The sequence below is a fragment of the Coregonus clupeaformis genome, unplaced genomic scaffold (assembly GCF_020615455.1).
Source record: "Coregonus clupeaformis isolate EN_2021a unplaced genomic scaffold, ASM2061545v1 scaf0797, whole genome shotgun sequence".
Taxonomy (NCBI): Eukaryota; Metazoa; Chordata; class Actinopteri; order Salmoniformes; family Salmonidae; genus Coregonus; species Coregonus clupeaformis.
The window spans coordinates 207,501-230,000 of NW_025534252.1; the positions used below are offsets into that span (position 1 = coordinate 207,501).

The 22,500-nt window shown below is 49.3% G+C and overlaps 1 protein-coding gene across 1 annotated transcript in view; it reads right to left on the reverse strand.

Moving 5' to 3' along the window:
• Positions 1-2,698: 2,698 nt before the first annotated feature.
• The window catches only part of LOC121559092, a gene marked incomplete at its 5' end in the record, with an annotated part of 20,921 nt that continues 1,119 nt past the window's right edge, over positions 2,699-22,500 (reverse strand). The window contains one exon of the mRNA XM_045216783.1: positions 2,699-3,575. Within this exon, the coding sequence (XP_045072718.1) occupies positions 3,224-3,575 (352 nt within the window). The remainder of the gene's footprint in view (positions 3,576-22,500) is intronic.

Here is a 22,500-nt window from a genome sequence, read left to right on the forward strand (position 1 = left end):
ACAATATCCCTATACCATCTACACTAGCCAGTTTTGGCCTTAGCCATCACCATCTTCAGATCTGCCTCTACGTCGGTAGACCTGCCCGCTGGTAAACAGTGTATGATCGCTGGATGATTCTAAGTCTAATATTGCAGGTAATGGAGTCGCCAATGACTAGAGTTTTACATTTCTCCGAGCTAATGATGGGAGGCTTCGGCAGCTCAGACACCGTAACGTTTTACATTTTAGTCATTTAGCAGACGCTCTTATCCAGAGCGACTTACAGTTAGTGAGCGCGTACATTTTCATACTGGCCCCCCGTGGGAAACGAACCCACAACCCTGGCGTTGCAAGCGCCATGCTCTACCAACTGAGCTACACGGGTGGAGGAGAGACCTGGGAAGGCTCTGACTCCGACTCGTTGCTTTATGGGGAGAACCGGTTGAAAGATTCTGTCGGCTGAATGAGCGACACCGGTTGAGCATGTCGGCAGCATTTCTTTCCAGAAGCCTTGAGAAAATTGTCCGGCTGCGGGGACTATGTGTGGGGGATTTATACTACTATCTGTACTTACTGGTGGCACAGACGCTGTTTCATCCTTTCCTACACTTACATTGTCTTTGCCTAACGATTGCATCTGAAGCTGTGCTTGCAGCACGGCTATCCTCACCATAAGGCGATAGTTCTCCTGTATATTATGAGTACAGCGACTGCAATTAGATGGCATAGGGTTAATGTTACTACTTAGCTTCGGCTGGTGGAGGTCCTGTAGAACCATGTCCAGATAAAGGGTCCTGTAGAACCATGTCCAGATAAAGGGTCCTGTAGAACCATGTCCAGATAAAGGGTCCTGTAGAACCATGTCCAGATAAAGGGTCCTGTAGAACCATGTCCCGATAAAGCCTCCTGTAGAACCATGTCCAGATAAAGCCTCCTGTAGAACCATGTCCAGATAAAGCCTCCGGGGTGAAAAAGTTGAATCAAAAAAGTTGAGCGAGGAAATAACTAAGACGTTGGTAAATTCGTGAAATGCAGAGTTTTGATTAAACGGTTATTAAAAGTAAAAAAAAAATGAAACATTTGTCAGATATCCAAGCAGTAACGAACCGCACAGCAGCGCAGAGACAACGTGAGTTTGTGGACTTTTGTCTTTCAGGAGAGCTAACGGCCTGCATCTTCATAACATGAATCTGTGTCCCAAATGGAACCCTATTCACTATGGGCCCTGGTCTAAAGTAGTGCACTATATAGGGAATAGGGTGCCATTCTCTGGTCTAAAGTAGTGCACTATAAAGGGAATAGGGTGCCATTCTCTGGTCTAAAGTAGTGCACTATATAGGGAATAGGGTGCCATTCTCTGGTCTAAAGTAGTGCACTATAAAGGGAATAGGGTGCCATTCTCTGGTCTAAAGTAGTGCACTATATAGGGAATAGGGTGCCATTCTCTGGTCTAAAGTAGTGCACTATATAGGGAATAGGGTGCCATTCTCTGGTCTAAAGTAGTGCACTATAAAGGGACTAGGGTGCCATTTGGGACGTAGATCTGGTAATTACGGTTAAATGGATGAACAACAGGACAGCAGGTGAACAGAAAATTATACATTTGTTTGTATAGGACTTGAGTGTATTTGTATAGGACTTAATGTCCTTGAGTGGCCCAGCCAGAGCCTGGACTTGAACCCGATCGAACATCTCTGGAGAGACCTGAAAATAGCTGTGCAGCGACGCTCCCCATCCAACCTGACAGAGCTTGAGAGGATCTGCAGAGAAGAATGGGAGAAACTCCCCAAATACAGGTGTGCCAAGCTTGTAGCGTCATACCCAAGAAGACTCGAGGCTGTAATCGCTGCCAAAGGTGCTTCAACAAAGTACTGAGTCTGAATACATACGTAAATGTGATATTTCAGTTCTTTATTTTTAATAGATTTGCTAAAATTTCTAAAAAACAGTTTTTCCTTTGTCATTATGGGGTGTTGTGTGTAGATTGATGAGGGGGAAAAAACTATTTAATCAGTTTTAGAATAAGGCTGTAACGTAATAAAATGTGGAAAAAGTCAAGTGTCCCAAATGGAACCCTATTCACTATGGGCCCTGGTCTAAAGTAGTGCACTATAAAGGGACTAGGGTGCCATTCTCTGGTCTAAAGTAGTGCACTATATAGGGAATAGGGTGCCATTCTCTGGTCTAAAGTAGTGCACTATATAGGGAATAGGGTGCCATTCTCTGGTCTAAAGTAGTGCACTATATAGGGAATAGGGTGCCATTCTCTGGTCTAAAGTAGTGCACTATATAGGGAATAGGGTGCCATTCTCTGGTCTAAAGTAGTGCACTATATAGGGAATAGGGTGCCATTCTCTGGTCTAAAGTAGTGCACTATATAGGGAATAGGGTGCCATTCTCTGGTCTAAAGTAGTGCACTAGATAGGGAATAGGGTACCATTCTCTGGTCTAAAGTAGTGCACTATATAGGGAATAGGGTGCCATTCTCTGGTCTAAAGTAGTGCACTAGATAGGGAATAGGGTGCCATTCTCTGGTCTAAAGTAGTGCACTATATAGGGAATAGGGTGCCATTCTCTGGTCTAAAGTAGTGCACTATATAGGGAATAGGGTACCATTCTCTGGTCTAAAGTAGTGCACTAGATAGGGAATAGGTTGCCATTTGGGACGTAGATCTGGTAATTACGGTTAAATGGATGAACAACAGGACAGCAGGTGAACAGAAAATTACACATTTATTTGTCCCTAAAGAGCTAGATAGGATAATAGACGCACAGTAATGCAGTTTGATTGGCCGAGACACGGAGTCAGCCGAGACACGGAGTCAGCCGAGACACGGAGTCAGCCGAGACACGGAGTCAGCCGAGACACGGAGTCAGCCGAGACACGGAGTCAGCCGAGACACGGAGTCAGCCGAGACACGGAGTCAGCCGTACATATCAAATCTACTCAATAACCCAGAGATCATACACACTCAAAACGGAGCTACGTAAATAAACACACTATTACTTGGGTTTTAACATTGTAAATCATCAAGTGAATACCTTGGGAATTGTTTGAACAGTCTGACCAACACAGACCTGGTCTTCTAGCCTGGTGCCAGTGTGGTTCTACTCTCTTGCCAACTCCTTATGGAATGGTCATGTCATGTTTGGCTTGGCACTGAGCAATGGAGTTAGCAAGAGCGCAAACCGATCTGGGACCAGGCTACTGGTCTTCTGTCAGATCAATACAAAAGGGACACTAAGAATAGAAGTCCATGCCGTTCTTCTCGCTCTCATCTGAGGAGGGGTTCTGGTGCTGGTCCGAGTCGGACTCGAACATAGGGCTGCGGTGGAGGCCGGGCCGGCCGGCGCTCTGGGGAGAGGAGGTGAAGGGAGGGCGGCTGTCAGGGTGCGGACGGGGGGAGAACACCTCATCCCGGGGGTGGGAGAGCCAGCCGGGGGAGGGTCCATCGCTCAGACCACTGCCATGGTGCCCTCTGGCTGGGCTGAGGGAGGGGAGAGGTGGGCTGGAGTCCTGGAGGGTCTCCCTAATCCTTTGGTTCTCTCTGGTCGCTGCCCCCCACACCACCTCCAACTCACCTTCCACCTCTCTGGAACAGAGACAGAGAGAGAGAGACAGAGAGAGAGAGAGAGGGAGAGAGAGACAGAGAAAGAGAGAGAAAGAGAAAGAGAAAGAGAAGAGAGAGAGAGAGAGAGAGAGAGAGAGAGAGAGAGACAGAGAGAGAGAGAGACAGAGAGAGAGAGAGAGACAGAGAGACAGAGAGAGAGACAGAGAGAATATGAGAGAGAGAGAGATAATTAATATGTTGTATCTATTGTGTTATTGAAATCTGAGAGACAGATACAAACAGTCAGACCAATGTGATCACACAAAAGAACGCTCACATTGGTCAAAAATCATTATCACAGAAAAAGACAAAACCTGCATATTCAAACCTCAGATTCAGACACTAAGTTGATTCAGACACTAAGGTGATTCAGACACTAAGGTGATTCAGACACTAAGTTGATTCAGACACTAAGGTGATTCAGACACTAAGTTGATTCAGACACTAAGGTGATTCAGACACTAAATTGATTCAGACACATAATCTCAGTGGTTATACTGTATGGAGTGAGTCAATGAGTAAGTCAACACACCCTAAAGCATATTATATTAGTGGACCCAGTAACCAGGCCTTATGTCTTAACACCAGAATGGACCCAGTAACCAGGCCTTATGTCAACACCAGAATGGACCCAGTAACCAGGCCTTATGTCTTAACACCAGAATGGACCCAGTAACCAGGCCTTATGTCTTAACACCAGAATGGACCCAGTAACCAGGCCTTATGTCTTAACACCAGAATGGACCCAGTAACCAGGCCTTGTCTTAACACCAGAATGGACCCAGTAACCAGGCCTTGTCTTAACACCAGAATGGACCCAGTAACCAGGCCTTGTCTTAACACCAGAATGGACCCAGTAACCAGGCCTTATGGCTTAACACCAGAATGGACCCAGTAACCAGGCCTTATGTCTTAACACCAGAATGGACCCAGTAACCAGGCCTTATGTCTTAACACCAGAATGGACCCAGTAACCAGGCCTTATGTCAACACCAGAATGGACCCAGTAACCAGGCCTTATGTCTTAACACCAGAATGGACCCAGTAACCAGGCCTTATGTCTTAACACCAGAATGGACCCAGTAACCAGGCCTTATGTCTTAACACCAGAATGGACCCAGTAACCAGGCCTTATGTCAATACCAGAATGGACCCAGTAACCAGGCCTTATGTCTTAACACCAGAATGGACCAAGTAACCAGGCCTTATGTCTTAACACCAGAATGGACCCAGTAACCAGGCCTTATGTCTTAACACTAGAGTGGACCCAGTAACCAGGCCTTATGTCTCAACACCAGAATGGACCCAGTAACCAGGCCTTATGTCAACACCAGAGTGGACCCAGTAACCAGGCCTTATGTCTTAACACCAGAATGGACCCAGTAACCAGGCCTTATGTCTTAACACCAGAATGGACCCAGTAACCAGGCCTTATGTCAACACTAGAGTGGACCCAGTAATCAGGCCTTATGTCTTAACACCAGAATGGACCCAGTAACCAGGCCTTATGTCTTAACGCCAGAATGGACCCAGTAACCAGGCCTTATGTCTTAACACCAGAATGGACCCAGTAACCAGGCCTTATGTCTTAACACCAGAGTGGACCCAGTAACCAGGCCTTATGTCAACACCAGAGTGGACCCAGTAACCAGGCCTTATGTCAACACCAGAATGGACCCAGTAACCAGGCCTTTTGTCTTAACACCAGAATGGACCCAGTAACCAGGCCTTATGTCAACACCAGAATGGACCCAGTAACCAGGCCTTATGTCTTAACACCAGAATGGACCCAGTAACCAGGCCTTATGTCAACACCAGAATGGACCCAGTAACCAGGCCTTATGTCTTAACACCAGAATGGACCCAGTAACCAGGCCTTATGTCTTAACACCAGAGTGGACCCAGTAACCAGGCCTTATGTCAACACTAGAGTGGACCCAGTAACCAGGCCTTATGTCAACACCAGAATGGACCCAGTAACCAGGCCTTATGTCAACACCAGAGTGGACCCAGTAACCAGGCCTTATGTCAACACTAGAGTGGACCCAGTAACCAGGCCTTATGTCAACACCAGAATGGACCCAGTAACCAGGCCTTATGTCAACACCAGAATGGACCCAGTAACCAGGCCTTATGTCTTAACACCAGAGTGGACCCAGTAACCAGGCCTTATGTCTCAACACCAGAATGGACCCAGTAACCAGGCCTTATGTCAACACTAGAGTGGACCCAGTAACCAGGCCTTATGTCAACACCAGAATGGACCCAGTAACCAGGCCTTATGTCAACACCAGTGTGGACCCAGTAACCAGGCCTTATGTCAACACCAGAATGGACCCAGTAACCAGGCCTTATGTCTTAACACCAGAATGGACCCAGTAACCAGGCCTTATGTCTTAACACCAGAGTGGACCCAGTAACCAGGCCTTATGTCAACACCAGAATGGACCCAGTAACCAGGCCTTATGTCAACACCAGAATGGACCCAGTAACCAGGCCTTATGTCAACACCAGAATGGACCCAGTAACCAGGCCTTATGTCAACACCAGAGTGGACCCAGTAACCAGGCCTTATGTCAACACCAGAGAGGACCCAGTAACCAGGCCTTATGTCAACACCAGAGAGGACCCAGACTGCATCCCTAATGGGACCATATTCCCTATGTAGCGCACTAACTTTGACTAGGTCCCACATGGCTCTGGTCAAACGTAGTGCAGTAACAGTCAAAAGTTTGGACACACCTACTCATTCAAGGGTTGTTCTTTATTTTAACTATTTTTTACTTTGTAGAATAATAGTGAAGACATCAAAACTATGAAATAACACATATGGAATCATGTAGTAACCAAAAAAGTGTTAAACAAATCAAAATATATTTTACATTTGAGATTCTTCAAATAGCCACCCTTTGCCTTGATGACAGCTTTGCACACTCTTGACTGGAATGCTTTTCCAACAGTCTTGAAGGAGTTCCCACATATGCTGAGCACTTGTTGGCTGCTTTTCCTTCACTCCTTCCATGCTGGTTAAATTTGCCTTTAATTCTAAATAAATTTTAGAATTAAAGGCAAAATTAAACAGAAAGTGTCACCAGCAAAGCACCCCCACACCATAACACCTCCTCCTCCATGCTTTACGGTGGGAACTACACATGCGGAGATAATCTGTTCACCCACATCGCGTCTCACAAAGACATGGTGGTTGGAACCAAAAATCTCCAATTTGGACTCCAGACCAAAGGACAAATTTCCACCGGTCTAATGTCCATTGCTCGTGTTTCTTGGCCCAAGTAGATCTCTTCTTCTTATTGGTGTCCTTTAGTAGTGGTTTCTTTACAGCAATTCGACCATGAAGGCCTGATTCACACAGTCCCCTCTGAACAGTTGATGTTGAGATGTGTATGTGACTTGAACTCTGTGAAGCATTTATTTGGGCTGCAATTTCTGAGGCTGGTAACTCTAATGAACTTATCCTCTGCAGCAGAGTTAACTCTGGGTCTTCCATTCCTGTGGTGGTCCTCATGAGAGCCAGTTTCATCATATCGCTTGATGGTTTTTGCGACTGTCGTTTCTCTTTTCTTATTTGAGCTGTTCTTGCCATAATATGGACTTGGTCTTTTACCAAATAGGGCTACCTACCTTGTCACAACACAACTGATTGGCTCAAATGCATTAAGAAGGAAAGAAATTCCACTTTTAAGAAGGCACACCTGTTAATTGAAATGCATTCCAGGCAGGTGACTATTTCATGAAGCTGGTTGAGAGAATGCCAAGAGTGTGCAAAGCTGTCATCAAGGCAAAGGGTGGCTAATTGAAGAATCTCAAATATAAAATATATTCTGATTTGTTTAACATTTTTTTGGTTACTACATGATTCCATATGTGTTATTTCATAGTTTTGATGTCTTCACTATTATTCTACAATGTAGAAAATAGTAAAAAATAAAGAAAAACCCTTGAATGAGTAGGTGTGTCCAAACTTTTGACTGGTACTGTATATAGGTCAAATGTAGCAGTGGGCTGCTGGTCAAGTCCACCAGTCACCAGGTCAAAGCAGTGGGCTGATGGTCAGGCCCACCAGTCACCAGGTCAAAGCAGTGGGCTGATGGTCAGGTCCACCAGTCACCAGGTCAAAGCAGTGGGCTGCTGGCCAAGTCCACCAGTCACCAGGTCAAAGCAGTGGGCTGCTGGTCAAGTCCACCAGTCACCAGGTCAAAGCAGTGGGCTGCTGGTCAGGTCCACCAGTCACCAGGTCAAAGCAGTGGGCTGCTGGTCAAGTCCACCAGTCACCAGGTCAAAGCAGTGGGCTGCTGGTCAGGCCCACCAGTCACCAGGTCAAAGCAGTGGGCTGATGGTCAGGCCCACCAGTCACCAGGTCAAAGCAGTGGGCTGATGGTCAGGTCCACCAGTCACCAGGTCAAAGCAGTGGGCTGCTGGTCAGGCCCACCAGTCACCAGGTCAAAGCAGTGGGCTGCTGGTCAAGTCCACCAGTCACCAGGTCAAAGCAGTGGGCTGATGGTCAGGTCCACCAGTCACCAGGTCAAAGCAGTGGGCTGATGGTCAAGTCCACCAGTCACCAGGTCAAAGCAGTGGGCTGATGGTCAAGTCCACCAGTCACCAGGTCAAAGCAGTGGGCTGATGGTCAAGTCCACCAGTCACCAGGTCAAAGCAGTGGGCTGATGGTCAAGTCCACCAGTCACCAGGTCAAAGCAGTGGGCTGATGGTCAGGTCCACCAGTCACCAGGTCAGCAGTGGGCTGATGGCCAAGTCCACCAGTCACCAGGTCAAAGCAGTGGGCTGATGGTCAAGTCCACCAGTCACCAGGTCAAAGCAGTGGGCTGATGGTCAGGTCCACCAGTCACCAGGTCAAAGCAGTGGGCTGATGGCCAAGTCCACCAGTCACCAGGTCAAAGCAGTGGGCTGATGGTCAAGTCCACCAGTCACCAGGTCAAAGCAGTGGGCTGATGGTCAAGTCCACCAGTCACCAGGTCAAAGCAGTGGGCCGCTGGTCCAGTCCACCAGTCACCAGGTCAAAGCAGTGGGCTGCTGGCCAAGTCCACCAGTCACCAGGTCAAAGCAGTGGGCTGCTGGTCAGGTCCACCAGTCACCAGGTCAAAGCAGTGGGCTGATGGTCAGGTCCACCAGTCACCAGGTCAAAGCAGTGGACTGCTGGTCAAGTCCACCAGTCACCAGGTCAAAGCAGTGGGCTGCTGGTCAGGTCCACCAGTCACCAGGTCAAAGCAGTGGGCTGATGGTCAGGTCCACCAGTCACCAGGTCAAAGCAGTGGGCTGCTGGTCAGGTCCACCAGTCACCAGGTCAAAGCAGTGGGCTGATGGTCAAGTCCACCAGTCACCAGGTCAAAGCAGTGGGCTGCTGGTCAGGTCCACCAGTCACCAGGTCAAAGCAGTGGGCTGATGGTCAGGCCCACCAGTCACCAGGTCAAAGCAGTGGGCTGCTGGTCAGGTCCACCAGTCACCAGGTCAAAGCAGTGGGCTGCTGGCCAAGTCCACCAGTCACCAGGTCAAAGCAGTGGGCTGATGGTCAAGTCCACCAGTCACCAGGTCAAAGCAGTGGGCTGCTGGCCAAGTCCACCAGTCACCAGGTCAAAGCAGTGGGCTGATGGTCAGGTCCACCAGTCACCAGGTCAAAGCAGTGGGCTGCTGGTCAGGTCCACCAGTCACCAGGTCAAAGCAGTGGGCTGCTGGTCAGGTCCACCAGTCACCAGGTCAAAGCAGTGGGCTGCTGGTCAAGTCCACCAGTCACCAGGTCAAAGCAGTGGGCTGCTGGTCAGGCCCACCAGTCACCAGGTCAAAGCAGTGGGCTGCTGGTCAGGTCCACCAGTCACCAGGTCAAAGCAGTGGGCTGCTGGTCAGGCCCACCAGTCACCAGGTCAAAGCAGTGGGCTGATGGTCAGGTCCACCAGTCACCAGGTCAAAGCAGTGGGCTGATGGTCAGGCCCACCAGTCACCAGGTCAAAGCAGTGGGCTGATGGTCAAATCCACCAGTCACCAGGTCAAAGCAGTGGGCTGATGGTCAGGTCCACCAGTCACCAGGTCAAAGCAGTGGGCTGATGGTCAGGTCCACCAGTCACCAGGTCAAAGCAGTGGGCTCCTGGTCAAGTCCACCAGTCACCAGGTCAAAGCAGTGGGCTGATGGTCAGGTCCACCAGTCACCAGGTCAAAGCAGTGGGCTGCTGGTCAAGTCCACCAGTCACCAGGTCAAAGCAGTGGGCTGCTGGTCAGGTCCACCAGTCACCAGGTCAAAGCAGTGGGCTGCTGGTCAGGTCCACCAGTCACCAGGTCAAAGCAGTGGGCTGATGGTCAGGTCCACCAGTCACCAGGTCAAAGCAGTGGGCTGATGGTCAGGTCCACCAGTCACCAGGTCAAAGCAGTGGGCTGCTGGTCAAGTCCACCAGTCACCAGGTCAAAGCAGTGGGCTGCTGGTCAGGTCCACCAGTCACCAGGTCAAAGCAGTGGGCTGATGGTCAGGTCCACCAGTCACCAGGTCAAAGCAGTGGGCTGATGGTCAGGTCCACCAGTCACCAGGTCAAAGCAGTGGGCTGCTGGTCAAGTCCACCAGTCACCAGGTCAAAGCAGTGGGCTCCTGGTCAAGTCCACCAGTCACCAGGTCAAAGCAGTGGGCTCCTGGTCAGGCCCACCAGTCACCAGGTCAAAGCAGTGGGCTGATGGTCAAGTCCACCAGTCACCAGGTCAAAGCAGTGGGCTGATGGTCAGGCCCACCAGTCACCAGGTCAAAGCAGTGGGCTGATGGTCAGGTCCACCAGTCACCAGGTCAAAGCAGTGGGCTGCTGGTCAAGTCCACCAGTCACCAGGTCAAAGCAGTGGGCTGATGGTCAGGTCCACCAGTCACCAGGTCAAAGCAGTGGGCTGATGGTCAGGCCCACCAGTCACCAGGTCAAAGCAGTGGGCTCCTGGTCAGGCCCACCAGTCACCAGGTCAAAGCAGTGGGCTCCTGGTCAGGCCCACCAGTCACCAGGTCAAAGCAGTGGGCTCCTGGTCAGGCCCACCAGTCACCAGGTCAAAGCAGTGGGCTCCTGGTCAGGCCCACCAGTCACCAGGTCAAAGCAGTGGGCTGCTGGTCAAGTCCACCAGTCACCAGGTCAAAGCAGTGGGCTGATGGCCAAGTCCACCAGTCACCAGGTCAAAGCAGTGGGCTGCTGGTCAAGTCCACCAGTCACCAGGTCAAAGCAGTGGGCTGCTGGTCAAGTCCACCAGTCACCAGGTCAAAGCAGTGGGCTGATGGCCAAGTCCACCAGTCACCAGGTCAAAGCAGTGGGCTGCTGGTCAAGTCCACCAGTCACCAGGTCAAAGCAGTGGGCTGCTGGTCAAGTCCACCAGTCACCAGGTCAAAGCAGTGGGCTGCTGGTCAGGTCCACCAGTCACCAGGTCAAAGCAGTGGGCTGATGGTCAAGTCCACCAGTCACCAGGTCAAAGCAGTGGGCTGATGGTCAGGTCCACCAGTCACCAGGTCAAAGCAGTGGGCTGCTGGTCAGGTCCACCAGTCACCAGGTCAAAGCAGTGGGCTGATGGTCAGGTCCACCAGTCACCAGGTCAAAGCAGTGGGCTGCTGGCCAAGTCCACCAGTCACCAGGTCAAAGCAGTGGGCTGATGGTCAAGTCCACCAGTCACCAGGTCAAAGCAGTGGGCTGATGGTCAAGTCCACCAGTCACCAGGTCAAAGCAGTGGGCTGATGGTCAGGTCCACCAGTCACCAGGTCAAAGCAGTGGGCTGCTGGTCAGGTCCACCAGTCACCAGGTCAAAGCAGTGGGCTGATGGTCAGGTCCACCAGTCACCAGGTCAAAGCAGTGGGCTGCTGGCCAAGTCCACCAGTCACCAGGTCAAAGCAGTGGGCTGATGGTCAAGTCCACCAGTCACCAGGTCAAAGCAGTGGGCTGATGGTCAGGTCCACCAGTCACCAGGTCAAAGCAGTGGGCTGATGGTCAGGTCCACCAGTCACCAGGTCAAAGCAGTGGGCTGCTGGCCAAGTCCACCAGTCACCAGGTCAAAGCAGTGGGCTGATGGTCAAGTCCACCAGTCACCAGGTCAAAGCAGTGGGCTGATGGTCAGGTCCACCAGTCACCAGGTCAAAGCAGTGGGCTGATGGTCAGGCCCAAAGTGACTGGATGCAGCAGAGAGAAAGATAATAACTGTCATTACCTGTTGATGAGTCTCTGTCTCTGGCGTCAACAGACATGTTAAGGTGAACCTAACGTCATATTATATAACGTACCACAACCCCAACCACCGCAGTGAACACATGTGAGTGTTAGAACCAAGCATACGGTGCATTCAGAAAGTATTCAGACCCCTTCCCTTTTTCCACATTTTGTTACGTTACAGCCTTATTCTAAAATTGATTATCAATCTACACACAATACCCCCATAATGACAAAGCGAAAACAGGTTTTTCGATTTTTTTGGCAAATGTATACAAAATATAAAAAAACTGAAATACCGGTACCTTATTTACATAAGTATTCAGACCCTTTGCTATGAGTCTCGAAATTGAGCTCAGGTGTATCCTGTTTCCATTGATCATCCTTGAGATGTTTCTACAATTTGATTGGAGTTCACCTGTGGTAAATTCAATTGATTGGACATGATTTGGAAAGGCACACACCTGTCTAGATAAGGTCCCACAGTTGACAGTGCATGTCAGAGCAAAAACTAAGCCATGAAGTCGAAGGAATAATCCGTAGAGCTCTGAGACAGGATTGTGTTGAGGCACAGATCTGGGGAAGGGTACCAAAACATTTCTGCAGCATTGAAGGTCCCCAAGAACAAAGTGGCCTCCATCATTCTTAAATGGATGAAGTTTGGAACCACCAAGACTCTTCCTAGAGCTGGCCGCCCGGCCAAACTGAGCAATCGGGAGAGAAGGGCCTTGGTCAGGGAGGTGACCAAGAACCCGGTGGTCACTCTGACAGAGCTCCAGAGTTATTCTGTTGAGATGGGAGAACCTTCCAGAAGGACAACCATCTCTGCAGCACTCCACCAATCAGGCTTTTATGGTAGAGTGGCCAGACGGACGCCACTCCTCAGTAAAAGGCACATGACAGCCCGCTTGGAGTTTGCCAAAAGGCACCTAAAGGACTCTGACCATGAGACACAAGATTCTCTGGTCTGATGAAACCAAGATTGAACTCTTTGGCCTGAATGTCAAGCATCACGTCGGGAGGAAACCAGCCACCATCCCTACGGTGAAGCATGGTGGTGGCAGCATCATGCTGTGGGGATGTGTTTCAGCGGCAGGGACTGGGAGACTAGTCAGGATCGAGGGAAAGATGAACGGAGCAAAGTACAGAGAGATCCTTGATGAAAACCTGCTCCAGAGCGCTCAGGACCTCAGACTGGGGCAAAGGTTCACCTTCCAACAGAACAACAACCCTAAGCACACAGCCAAGACAACGCAGGAGTGGCTTCGGGACAAGTCTCTGAATGTCCTTGAGTGGCCCAGCCAGAGCCCAGACTTGAACCCGATCGAACATCTCTGGAGAGACCTGAAAATAGCTGTGCAGTGACGCTCCCCATCCAACCTGACAGAGCTTGAGAGGATCTGCAGAGAAGAATGGGAGAAACTCCCCAAATACAGGTGTGGCAAGCTTGCAGCGTCATACCCAAGAAGACTCGAGGCTGTAATCGCTGCCAAAGGTGCTTCAACAAAGTACTGAGTCTGAATACATACGTAAATGTGATATTTCAGTTCTTTATTTTTAATAGATTTGCTAAAATTTCTAAAAACCAGTTTTTCCTTTGTCATTATGGGGTATTGTGTGTAGATTGATGAGGGGGAAAAAACGATTTAATCAGTTTTAGAATAAGGCTGTAACGTAACAAAATGTGGAAAAAGTCAAGTGGTCTGAATACTTTCCGAAGGCACTGTATTTACTAAGGCTGTGTTCCTTATGGCACCCTCCTCCCTATTCCCATGGGACCCTGGTCTAAAGTAGTGCACTAGATAGGGAATAGGGTGCCATTCTCTGGTCTAAAGTAGTGCACTATATAGGGAATAGGGTGCCATTCTCTGGTCTAAAGTAGTGCACTATATAGGGAATAGGGTGCCATTCTCTGGTCTAAAGTAGTGCACTATATAGGGAATAGGGTGCCATTCTCTGGTCTAAAGTAGTGCACTATATAGGGAATAGGGTGCCATTCTCTGGTCTAAAGTAGTGCACTATATAGGGAATAGGGTGCCATTTGTGCCACAAGGACGTCTCATTGTTTACAGGTCCCTAGAGAGTAACTCATTCTGGTTGATTCTAGTGAATTATAGGACCTGTTCTCTGTCTGGGGGTTACAACCACTAGTGAATTATAGGACCTGTTCTCCGTCTGGGGGTTACAACCACTAGTGAATTATAGGACCTGTTCTCTGTCTGGGTGTTACAACCACTAGTGAATTATAGGACCTGTTCTCCGTCTGGGGGTTACAACCACTAGTGAATTATAGGACCTGTTCTCTGTCTGGGTGTTACAACCACTAGTGAATTATAGGACCTGTTCTATGTCTGGGTGTTACAACCACTAGTGAATTATAGGACCTGTTCTCTGTCTGGGTGTTACAACCACTAGTGAATTATAGGACCTGTTCTCTGTCTGGGGGTTACAACCACTAGTGAATTATAGGACCTGTACAGAGGTACTATGGATCTCTCCCTATCACTGTTACACAGAGGTACTATGGATCTCTCCCTCTAGTAGACAACACAAACTCACTTTACCCTTTCAATGGTAGCTGTTCAGAGAGCGGGAGAGGAGAGGAGAAGAGGAGAGAGGAAGGAGAGAGGAGAGGGAGAGGAAGGAGAGGAAGGAGGAGAGGGAAGAGAGGAGAGGGAGGAGAGGGAGGAGGAAGGAGGAGAGGAAGGAGGAGAGGGAGAGGAAGAGCAATAGGTAGGTCTATTGTTAAGACAGCAGCATGACGTCCATCACATTAGCTAATGACCTGTGTTCTGTCCTGTGGTCTGGTGATGTGACCTGGTCTCTGTCTCTGCAGCGTCACACACTAGTGTTGTCGTCAGTAGTTAACTACCTGTGGTCTGGTGATGTGACCTGGCCTCTGTCTCTGTCACACACTAGTGTTGTCGTCAGTAGTTAACTGCCTGTGGTCCTGTGGCATGACCTGGCCTCTGTCTCTGTCACACACTTAAGAGTGAGTCATGGTTCCTAATCACCCGCGGCAACGCAGAACATCACTGAGAAAGAGCCTTTATCATCATCAACATGAAGGGGGAGAGGGGAGGGAACAGGGGAGAGGAGAGGACAGGGGGACAGGGGAGGGGGACAGGGGAGGGGGACAGGGGGACAGGGGATGGGAGAGGGGACAGGGGAGAGGAGAGGGGGACAGGGGAGAGGGGACAGGGGAGAGGAGAGGACAGGGGGACAGGGGAGGGGACAGGGGAGGGGGACAGGGGGACAGGGGGACAGGGATGGGAGAGGGGACAGGGGAGAGGAGAGGGGACAGGGGAGAGGGGACAGGGAGAGGAGAGGGGAGGGGGACAGGGGAGAGGAGAGGGGGACAGGGGGAGGGGAGGGGAGGGGGACAGGGGACAGGGGATGGGAGAGGGGACAGGGGAGAGGAGAGGGGACAGGGAGAGGGGACAGGGGAGAGGAGAGGGGAGGGGACAGGGGAGAGGAGAGGGGGACAGGGGAGAGGAGAGGGGAGGGGACAGGGAGAGGAGAGGGGGACAGGGAGAGGGGAGGGAGGGGACAGGGAGAGGAGAGGACAGGGGGACAGGGAGGGGCACAGGGGAGGGGGACAGGGGAGGGGACAGGGGAGAGAGGAGAGGGAGGGGGACAGGGGGACAGGGGATGGGACAGGGGAGAGGAGAGGGGGACAGGGGGGGGGGGGGGGGGGACAGGGGAGAGGAGAGGACAGGGGGACAGGGAGGGGGGACAGGAGGGGACAGGGAGGGGGACAGGGAGAGGAGAGGGGAGGGGGACAGGGGACAGGGGATGGGAGAGGGGACAGGGGAGAGGGGACAGGGGAGAGGAGAGGGGGACAGGGGATGGGAGAGGGGACAGGGAGAGGAGAGGGGGACAGGGGACAGGGGAGAGGAGAGGGAGGGGGACAGGGGAGAGGAGAGGGGGACAGGGGAGGGAGGGAGGGGGACAGGGATGGGAGAGGGACAGGGAGAGGAGAGGGGGACAGGGAGAGGGGACAGGGGAGAGGGACAGGGGAGAGGAGAGGGGACAGGGAGAGGGGACAGGGGAGAGGAGAGGGAGGGGGACAGGGGAGAGGAGAGGGGACAGGGAGAGAGGAGGGAGGGGGGACAGGGGAGAGGAGAGGACAGGGGGACAGGAGGGGACAGGGAGGGGGACAGGGGGAGGGGACAGGGGAGAGGAGAGAGGGAGGGGGACAGGGGGACAGGGGATGGGAGAGGGGACAGGGGAGAGGAGAGGGGGACAGGGGAGGGGGAGGGAGGGGACAGGGAGAGGAGAGGGAGGGGACAGGGGACAGGGATGGGAGAGGGGACAGGGGAGAGGAGAGGGGGACAGGGGAGAGGGACAGGGGAGAGGAGAGGGGGACAGGGAGGGGGACAGGGGAGGGGGACAGGGGAGAGGAGAGGGAGGGGGACAGGGGACAGGGATGGGAGAGAGGGACAGGGGAGAGAGAGGGGGACAGGAGAGGGGACAGGGGAGAGGAGAGGGAGGGGGACAGGGGAGAGGGACAGGGGAGAGGAGAGGGGGACAGGGAGAAGGGACAGGGGAGAGGAGAGGGGACAGGGGAGAGGGGACAGGGGAGAGGAGAGGGGGACAGGGAGAGGGGACAGGGGAGAGGGGAGGGGGACAGGGGAGAGGGGAGGGGGAGGGGAGGGGGACAGGGAGACAGGGAGACAGGGGGACAGGGGAGGGGACAGGGGAAGGAACAGGGGAGAGGGTAGGGGAGAGGAGAGGACAGGGGGACAGGGGGACAGGGTAGGCGGACAGGGGAGGGGGGACAGCAGAGAGGGGAGGGGAGGAGAGAGGGAGTGGGAGGTGAGAAGGTTCATACCTACTCTACCTTGTGAATTGGATGAATGCATTACGCATGGGGTAACAGAATATAAATGGTTAATGTACATACTGTATTATTATGAACAGTCAGTGGCTAACTAGAAAGAGCTTGATGTACTGTGCTACTGTGGCTGAATGAATTGGATATTAACCATCGGCTGGTTAGAAGGAGCCCTTTCCAGTTGCCATGGGAGTCAGTGAGCTGCTATGTGCTTCCTGGTGAACAGTCCAGACCTAGGCAGAGTTCAAGGCTGTGTCTTTTCTGTGTGTGTGTCTGTGTGTGTCTGTGTGTGTGTTGGTGAAGAACTAGGAGGTGTTCAGATATCTCCACACAGTACAGGGGAATGTCTTTGTGTTGGGTTCAGCAGTACTGGCTGGCTGGGGTTGGTACAGTCCAGGGGAATGTCTTTGTGTTGGGTTCAGCAGTACTGGCTGGCTGGGGTTGGTACAGTTCATGTCTGCCTCCCAAATGGCACCTTGTTCCCTAAATAGCGCACTACTTTTGACCAGAGCCCTGTTCAGAAGTAGTGCACTATATAGGGGATAGTGTGCCATTTGGGAGGCTCCCTCGTCTCTCTCTAGTGCTGGCCAGAGATAGACTAGGTACCAGACAGTATGCTTCTGAAATAGCTAAGTACATTTCTGGCCAGGTTCCAGGTAGAACCAAAACGGGTTCCAGGTAGAACCCTCTGTGGAAAGTTTGTCCAACTTCTATAATCACTTCTATAATCACACATGGACGCTCCCACTTCTATAATCACACACGAACGCTCCCACTTCTATAATCACACACGGACACTCCCACTTCTATAATCACACATGGACGCTCCCACTTCTATAATCACACGGACGCTCCAACTTCTATAATCACACATGGACACTCCAACTTCTATAATCACACATGGACACTCCAACTTCTATAATCACACATGGACACTCCCACTTCTATAATCACACATGGACACTCCCACTTCTATAATCACACATGGACACTCCAACTTCTATAATCACACATGGACACTCCAACTTCTATAATCACACATGGACACTCCCACTTCTATAATCACACATGGACACTCCAACTTCTATAATCACACACGGACACTCCAACTTCTATAATCACACATGGACACTCCAACTTCTATAATCACACACGGACACTCCAACTTCTATAATCACACATGGACACTCCCACTTCTATAATCACACATGGACACTCCAACTTCTATAATCACACGGACGCTCCAACTTCTATAATCACACACGGACACTCCCACTTCTATAATCACACACGGACACTCCCACTTCTATAATCACACACGGACGCTCCAACTTCTATAATCACACATGGACACTCCCACTTCTATAATCACTTCTATAATCACACATGGACACTCCAACTTCTATAATCACACATGGACACTCCCACTTCTATAATCACACACGGACGCTCCAACTTCTATAATCACACATGGACACTCCCACTTCTATAATCACACATGGACACTCCAACTTCTATAATCACACATGGACACTCCAACTTCTATAATCACACGGACACTCCCACTTCTATAATCACACACGGACGCTCCAACTTCTATAATCACACATGGACACTCCAACTTCTATAATCACACATGGACACTCCCACTTCTATAATCACACACGGACGCTCCAACTTCTATAATCACACATGGACACTCCCACTTCTATAATCACACACGGACGCTCCAACTTCTATAATCACACATGGACACTCCCACTTCTATAATCACACATGGACACTCCAACTTCTATAATCACACATGGACACTCCAACTTCTATAATCACACATGGACACTCCAACTTCTATAATCACACATGGACGCTCCAACTTCTATAATCACACATGGACACTCCAACTTCTATAATCACACATGGACACTCCCACTTCTATAATCACACATGGACACTCCAACTTCTATAATCACACATGGACACTCCCACTTCTATAATCACACATGGACACTCCCACTTCTATAATCACACATGGACGCTCCAACTTCTATAATCACACACGGACACTCCAACTTCTATAATCACACATGGACACTCCCACGTCTATAATCACACATGGACACTCCAACTTCTATAATCACACATGGACGCTCCAACTTCTATAATCACACATGGACACTCCCACTTCTATAATCACACACGGACACTCCCACTTCTATAATCACACATGGACGCTCCCACTTCTATAATCACACACGGACACTCCCACTTCTATAATCACACATGGACACTCCCACTTCTATAATCACACATGGACGCTCCCACTTCTATAATCACACATGGACGCTCCAACTTCTATAATCACACATGGACGCTCCAACTTCTATAATCATACACGGACACTCCCACTTCTATAATCACACACGGACACTCCCACTTCTATAATCACACATGGACACTCAAACTTCTATAATCACACACGGACGCTCCAACTTCTATAATCATACACGGACACTCCCACTTCTATAATCACACACGGACACTCCCACTTCTATAATCACACATGGACACTCCAACTTCTATAATCACACACGGACACTCCCACTTCTATAATCATACACGGACACTCCCACTTCTATAATCACACACGGACACTCCAACTTCTATAATCACACATGGACACTCCAACTTCTATAATCACACATGGACGCTCCCACTTCTATAATCACACATGGACACTCCCACTTCTATAATCACACATGGACGCTCCCACTTCTATAATCACACATGGACACTCCCACTTCTATAATCACACACGGACGCTCCCACTTCTATAATCACACATGGACGCTCCCACGTCTATAATCACACACGGACACTCCCACTTCTATAATCACACACGGACACTCCCACTTCTATAATCACACACGGACACTCCCACTTCTATAATCACACATGGACACTCCAACTTCTATAATCACACATGGACACTCCAACTTCTATAATCACACACGGACACTCCCACTTCTATAATCACACACGGACACTCCCACTTCTATAATCACACGGACACTCCCACTTCTATAATCACTTCTATAATCACACACGGACGCTCCCATAGGAATGGAATCCATGAGGAAAGGCAGAGATGGAGAAAGAAAGGAGGAACTTCTAGTTTGTTTGGATGTTTATGGTACAGAGAGCAGTTGCCATGGAGACCTACTGTTTCCTACCATACATACAGCCAGAGGGCTACACACACATACACACACACACACACACACACACACACACACACACACACACACACACACACACCAGTGGTGGTCGGTGCCGTTTATGATGAGGGAGGACAAATTTTGTTTTCATGAGCATGGCCTTGTTTCTATTACAGCATGTTGGATGACTGTCATTCATATTCCATTCAACCAGTTCAATGTAACATCGATAGGTTTAGGCTACTACATGATACTAGAATGTTCCCTGTACCCATCATGAGGTTGCTACAACCCCAGCCTCTGAACTAAATTTTACAACGTAGGTGCACACAGGTCGAGATAAACATTTGAGATGTCAGTGACACATTTAATACCGCCTTGCACTCTCTTGACTGCATCTAGCTGATCTGGGGTGTAATCATTAGTCTAACAGTCGCAAACAAGAGTTTATATTGGACAAATTCAGGTATTTTTATCCCCGTTGTTTGCTTCCATTTAAGAAACGTTTTTCAACAGAATCGGCGTAGTGAATACACCCCCGATCACCCATAAACACAGTTCACTTTCATAGCAGCCACGTTGTATTCCTTCTCACCTCTATGCACTCTCCTCCTCTCACCTTTTCCCTTCGTTTGTGGACTTCAATGAACAACACATCAGCTGTATGTGACCAGGCGAATAAACCTTTCCAAGCCAAAGCCTTTCCGCTACACACAGCCTACATCGTTGTCCCCATATTAGCTAAAGTAACGTCCTAGTCAACATAGCTAATATAGCTAAAGCGCTAGTAAACCCGCTACAATCATGCAGAAATGTTACAGTGTATAGTTAAGTAAGCAGTTTAGCACTTACACCGGCGGGCCCCAGTGGCAATAAATTAGTAATACCAAAGGCTAGCTAACATAGCATCCCTCTGTTTGAGCAGGGTGTTTCAGTAGGCTAAACTAGCTAGCTGCATTTGCTAGTTAAGGAAGTGAAACTGAAAAAAAATGACGAAACATGAGTTGATGTTGAGATGTCTGTGACTTGAACTCTGTGAAGCAGTTATTTGGGCTGCAATTTCTGAGGCTGGTAACTCTAATGAACTTATCCTCTGCAGCAGAGGTAAGTCTGGGTCTTCCATTCCTGTGGCGGTCCTCGTGAGAGCCAGTTTCATCATAGCGCTTGATGGTTTTTGCGACTGTCGTTTCTCTTTGCTTATTTGAGCTGTTCTTGCCATAATATGGACTTGGTCTTTTACCAAATAGGGCTATCTTCTGTATACCCCCCCTACCTTGTCACAGCACAACTGATTGGCTCAAACGCATTAAGAAGGAAAGATATTCCACTTTTAAGAAGGCACACCTGTTAATTGAAATGCATTCCATGTGACTATTTCATGAAGCTGGTTGAGAGAATGCCAAGAGTGTGCAAAGCTGTCATCAAGGCAAAGGGTGGCTAATTGAAGAATCTAAAATATAACATATATTTGGATTTGTGTAACACTTTTTTGGTTACTACGTGATTCCATGTGTTATTTCATAGTTTTGATGTTTTCACTATTATTGTACAATGTAGAAAATAGTAAAAATAAAGAAACACATTTGACTGGTACTGTACTACATCCACTACTAGAAAGGTCATCCATCACATACTACATCCACTACTAGAAAGGTCATCCATCACATACTACATCCACTACAGAAAGGTCATCCATCACAACTACATCCACTACTAGAAAGGTCATCCATCATACTACATCCACTACTAGAAAGGTCATCCATCACATACTACATCCACTACTAGAAAGGTCATCCATCACATACTACATCCACTACTAGAAAGGTCATCCATCACATACTACATCCACTACTAGAAAGGTCATCCATCACATACTACATCCACTACTAGAAAGGTCATCCATCACATACTACATCCACTACTAGAAAGGTCATCCATCACATACTACATCCACTACTAGAAAGGTCATCCATCACACTACATCCTCACTACTAGAAAGAGTCATCCATCTACATACTACATCCCACTACTAGAAAAGGTCATCCATCACATACTACATCCACTACTAGAATGGTCATCCATCACATACTACATCCACTACTAGAATGGTCATCCATCACATACTACATCCACTACTAGAATGGTCATCCATCACATACTACATCCACTACTAGAAAGGTCATCCATCACAAATGTAATAACGAACATATAAGAAATAAACACAATTATTATAATATCAATTATATCCTGCAAGTACTATAGCTGGGTTACCATGCTGTCAGCAGAGAGCATTCAGGACTAAAGGTTTCTACCCCCAGATAGACAGACAGACAGACAGACAGACATACAGATGGACAGACAGACAGACAAAGACAGACAGTCACAGACAAAGACAGACAGACAGACAGACAGACAGACAGACAGACAGACAGAGCAACTACATCTCAGGAGAAATTGATCCAAGCCAAATCGACATCCATATTATGATTGAATTGTACTGAGAATAGCCCAAATCAAATCACTCAGAAACATTCTGTGTTGCCAAGTCATCGTCATCCTGTTCTGCTTACGTACTGCTTAGGAGGCTTGGGGAATATTGGATCAATTCTGTCCAGCCTACTGTTGAAATAATAGCAATTGAGATGGATTCAATATTAAAATAGCATGAACTAAGCAGA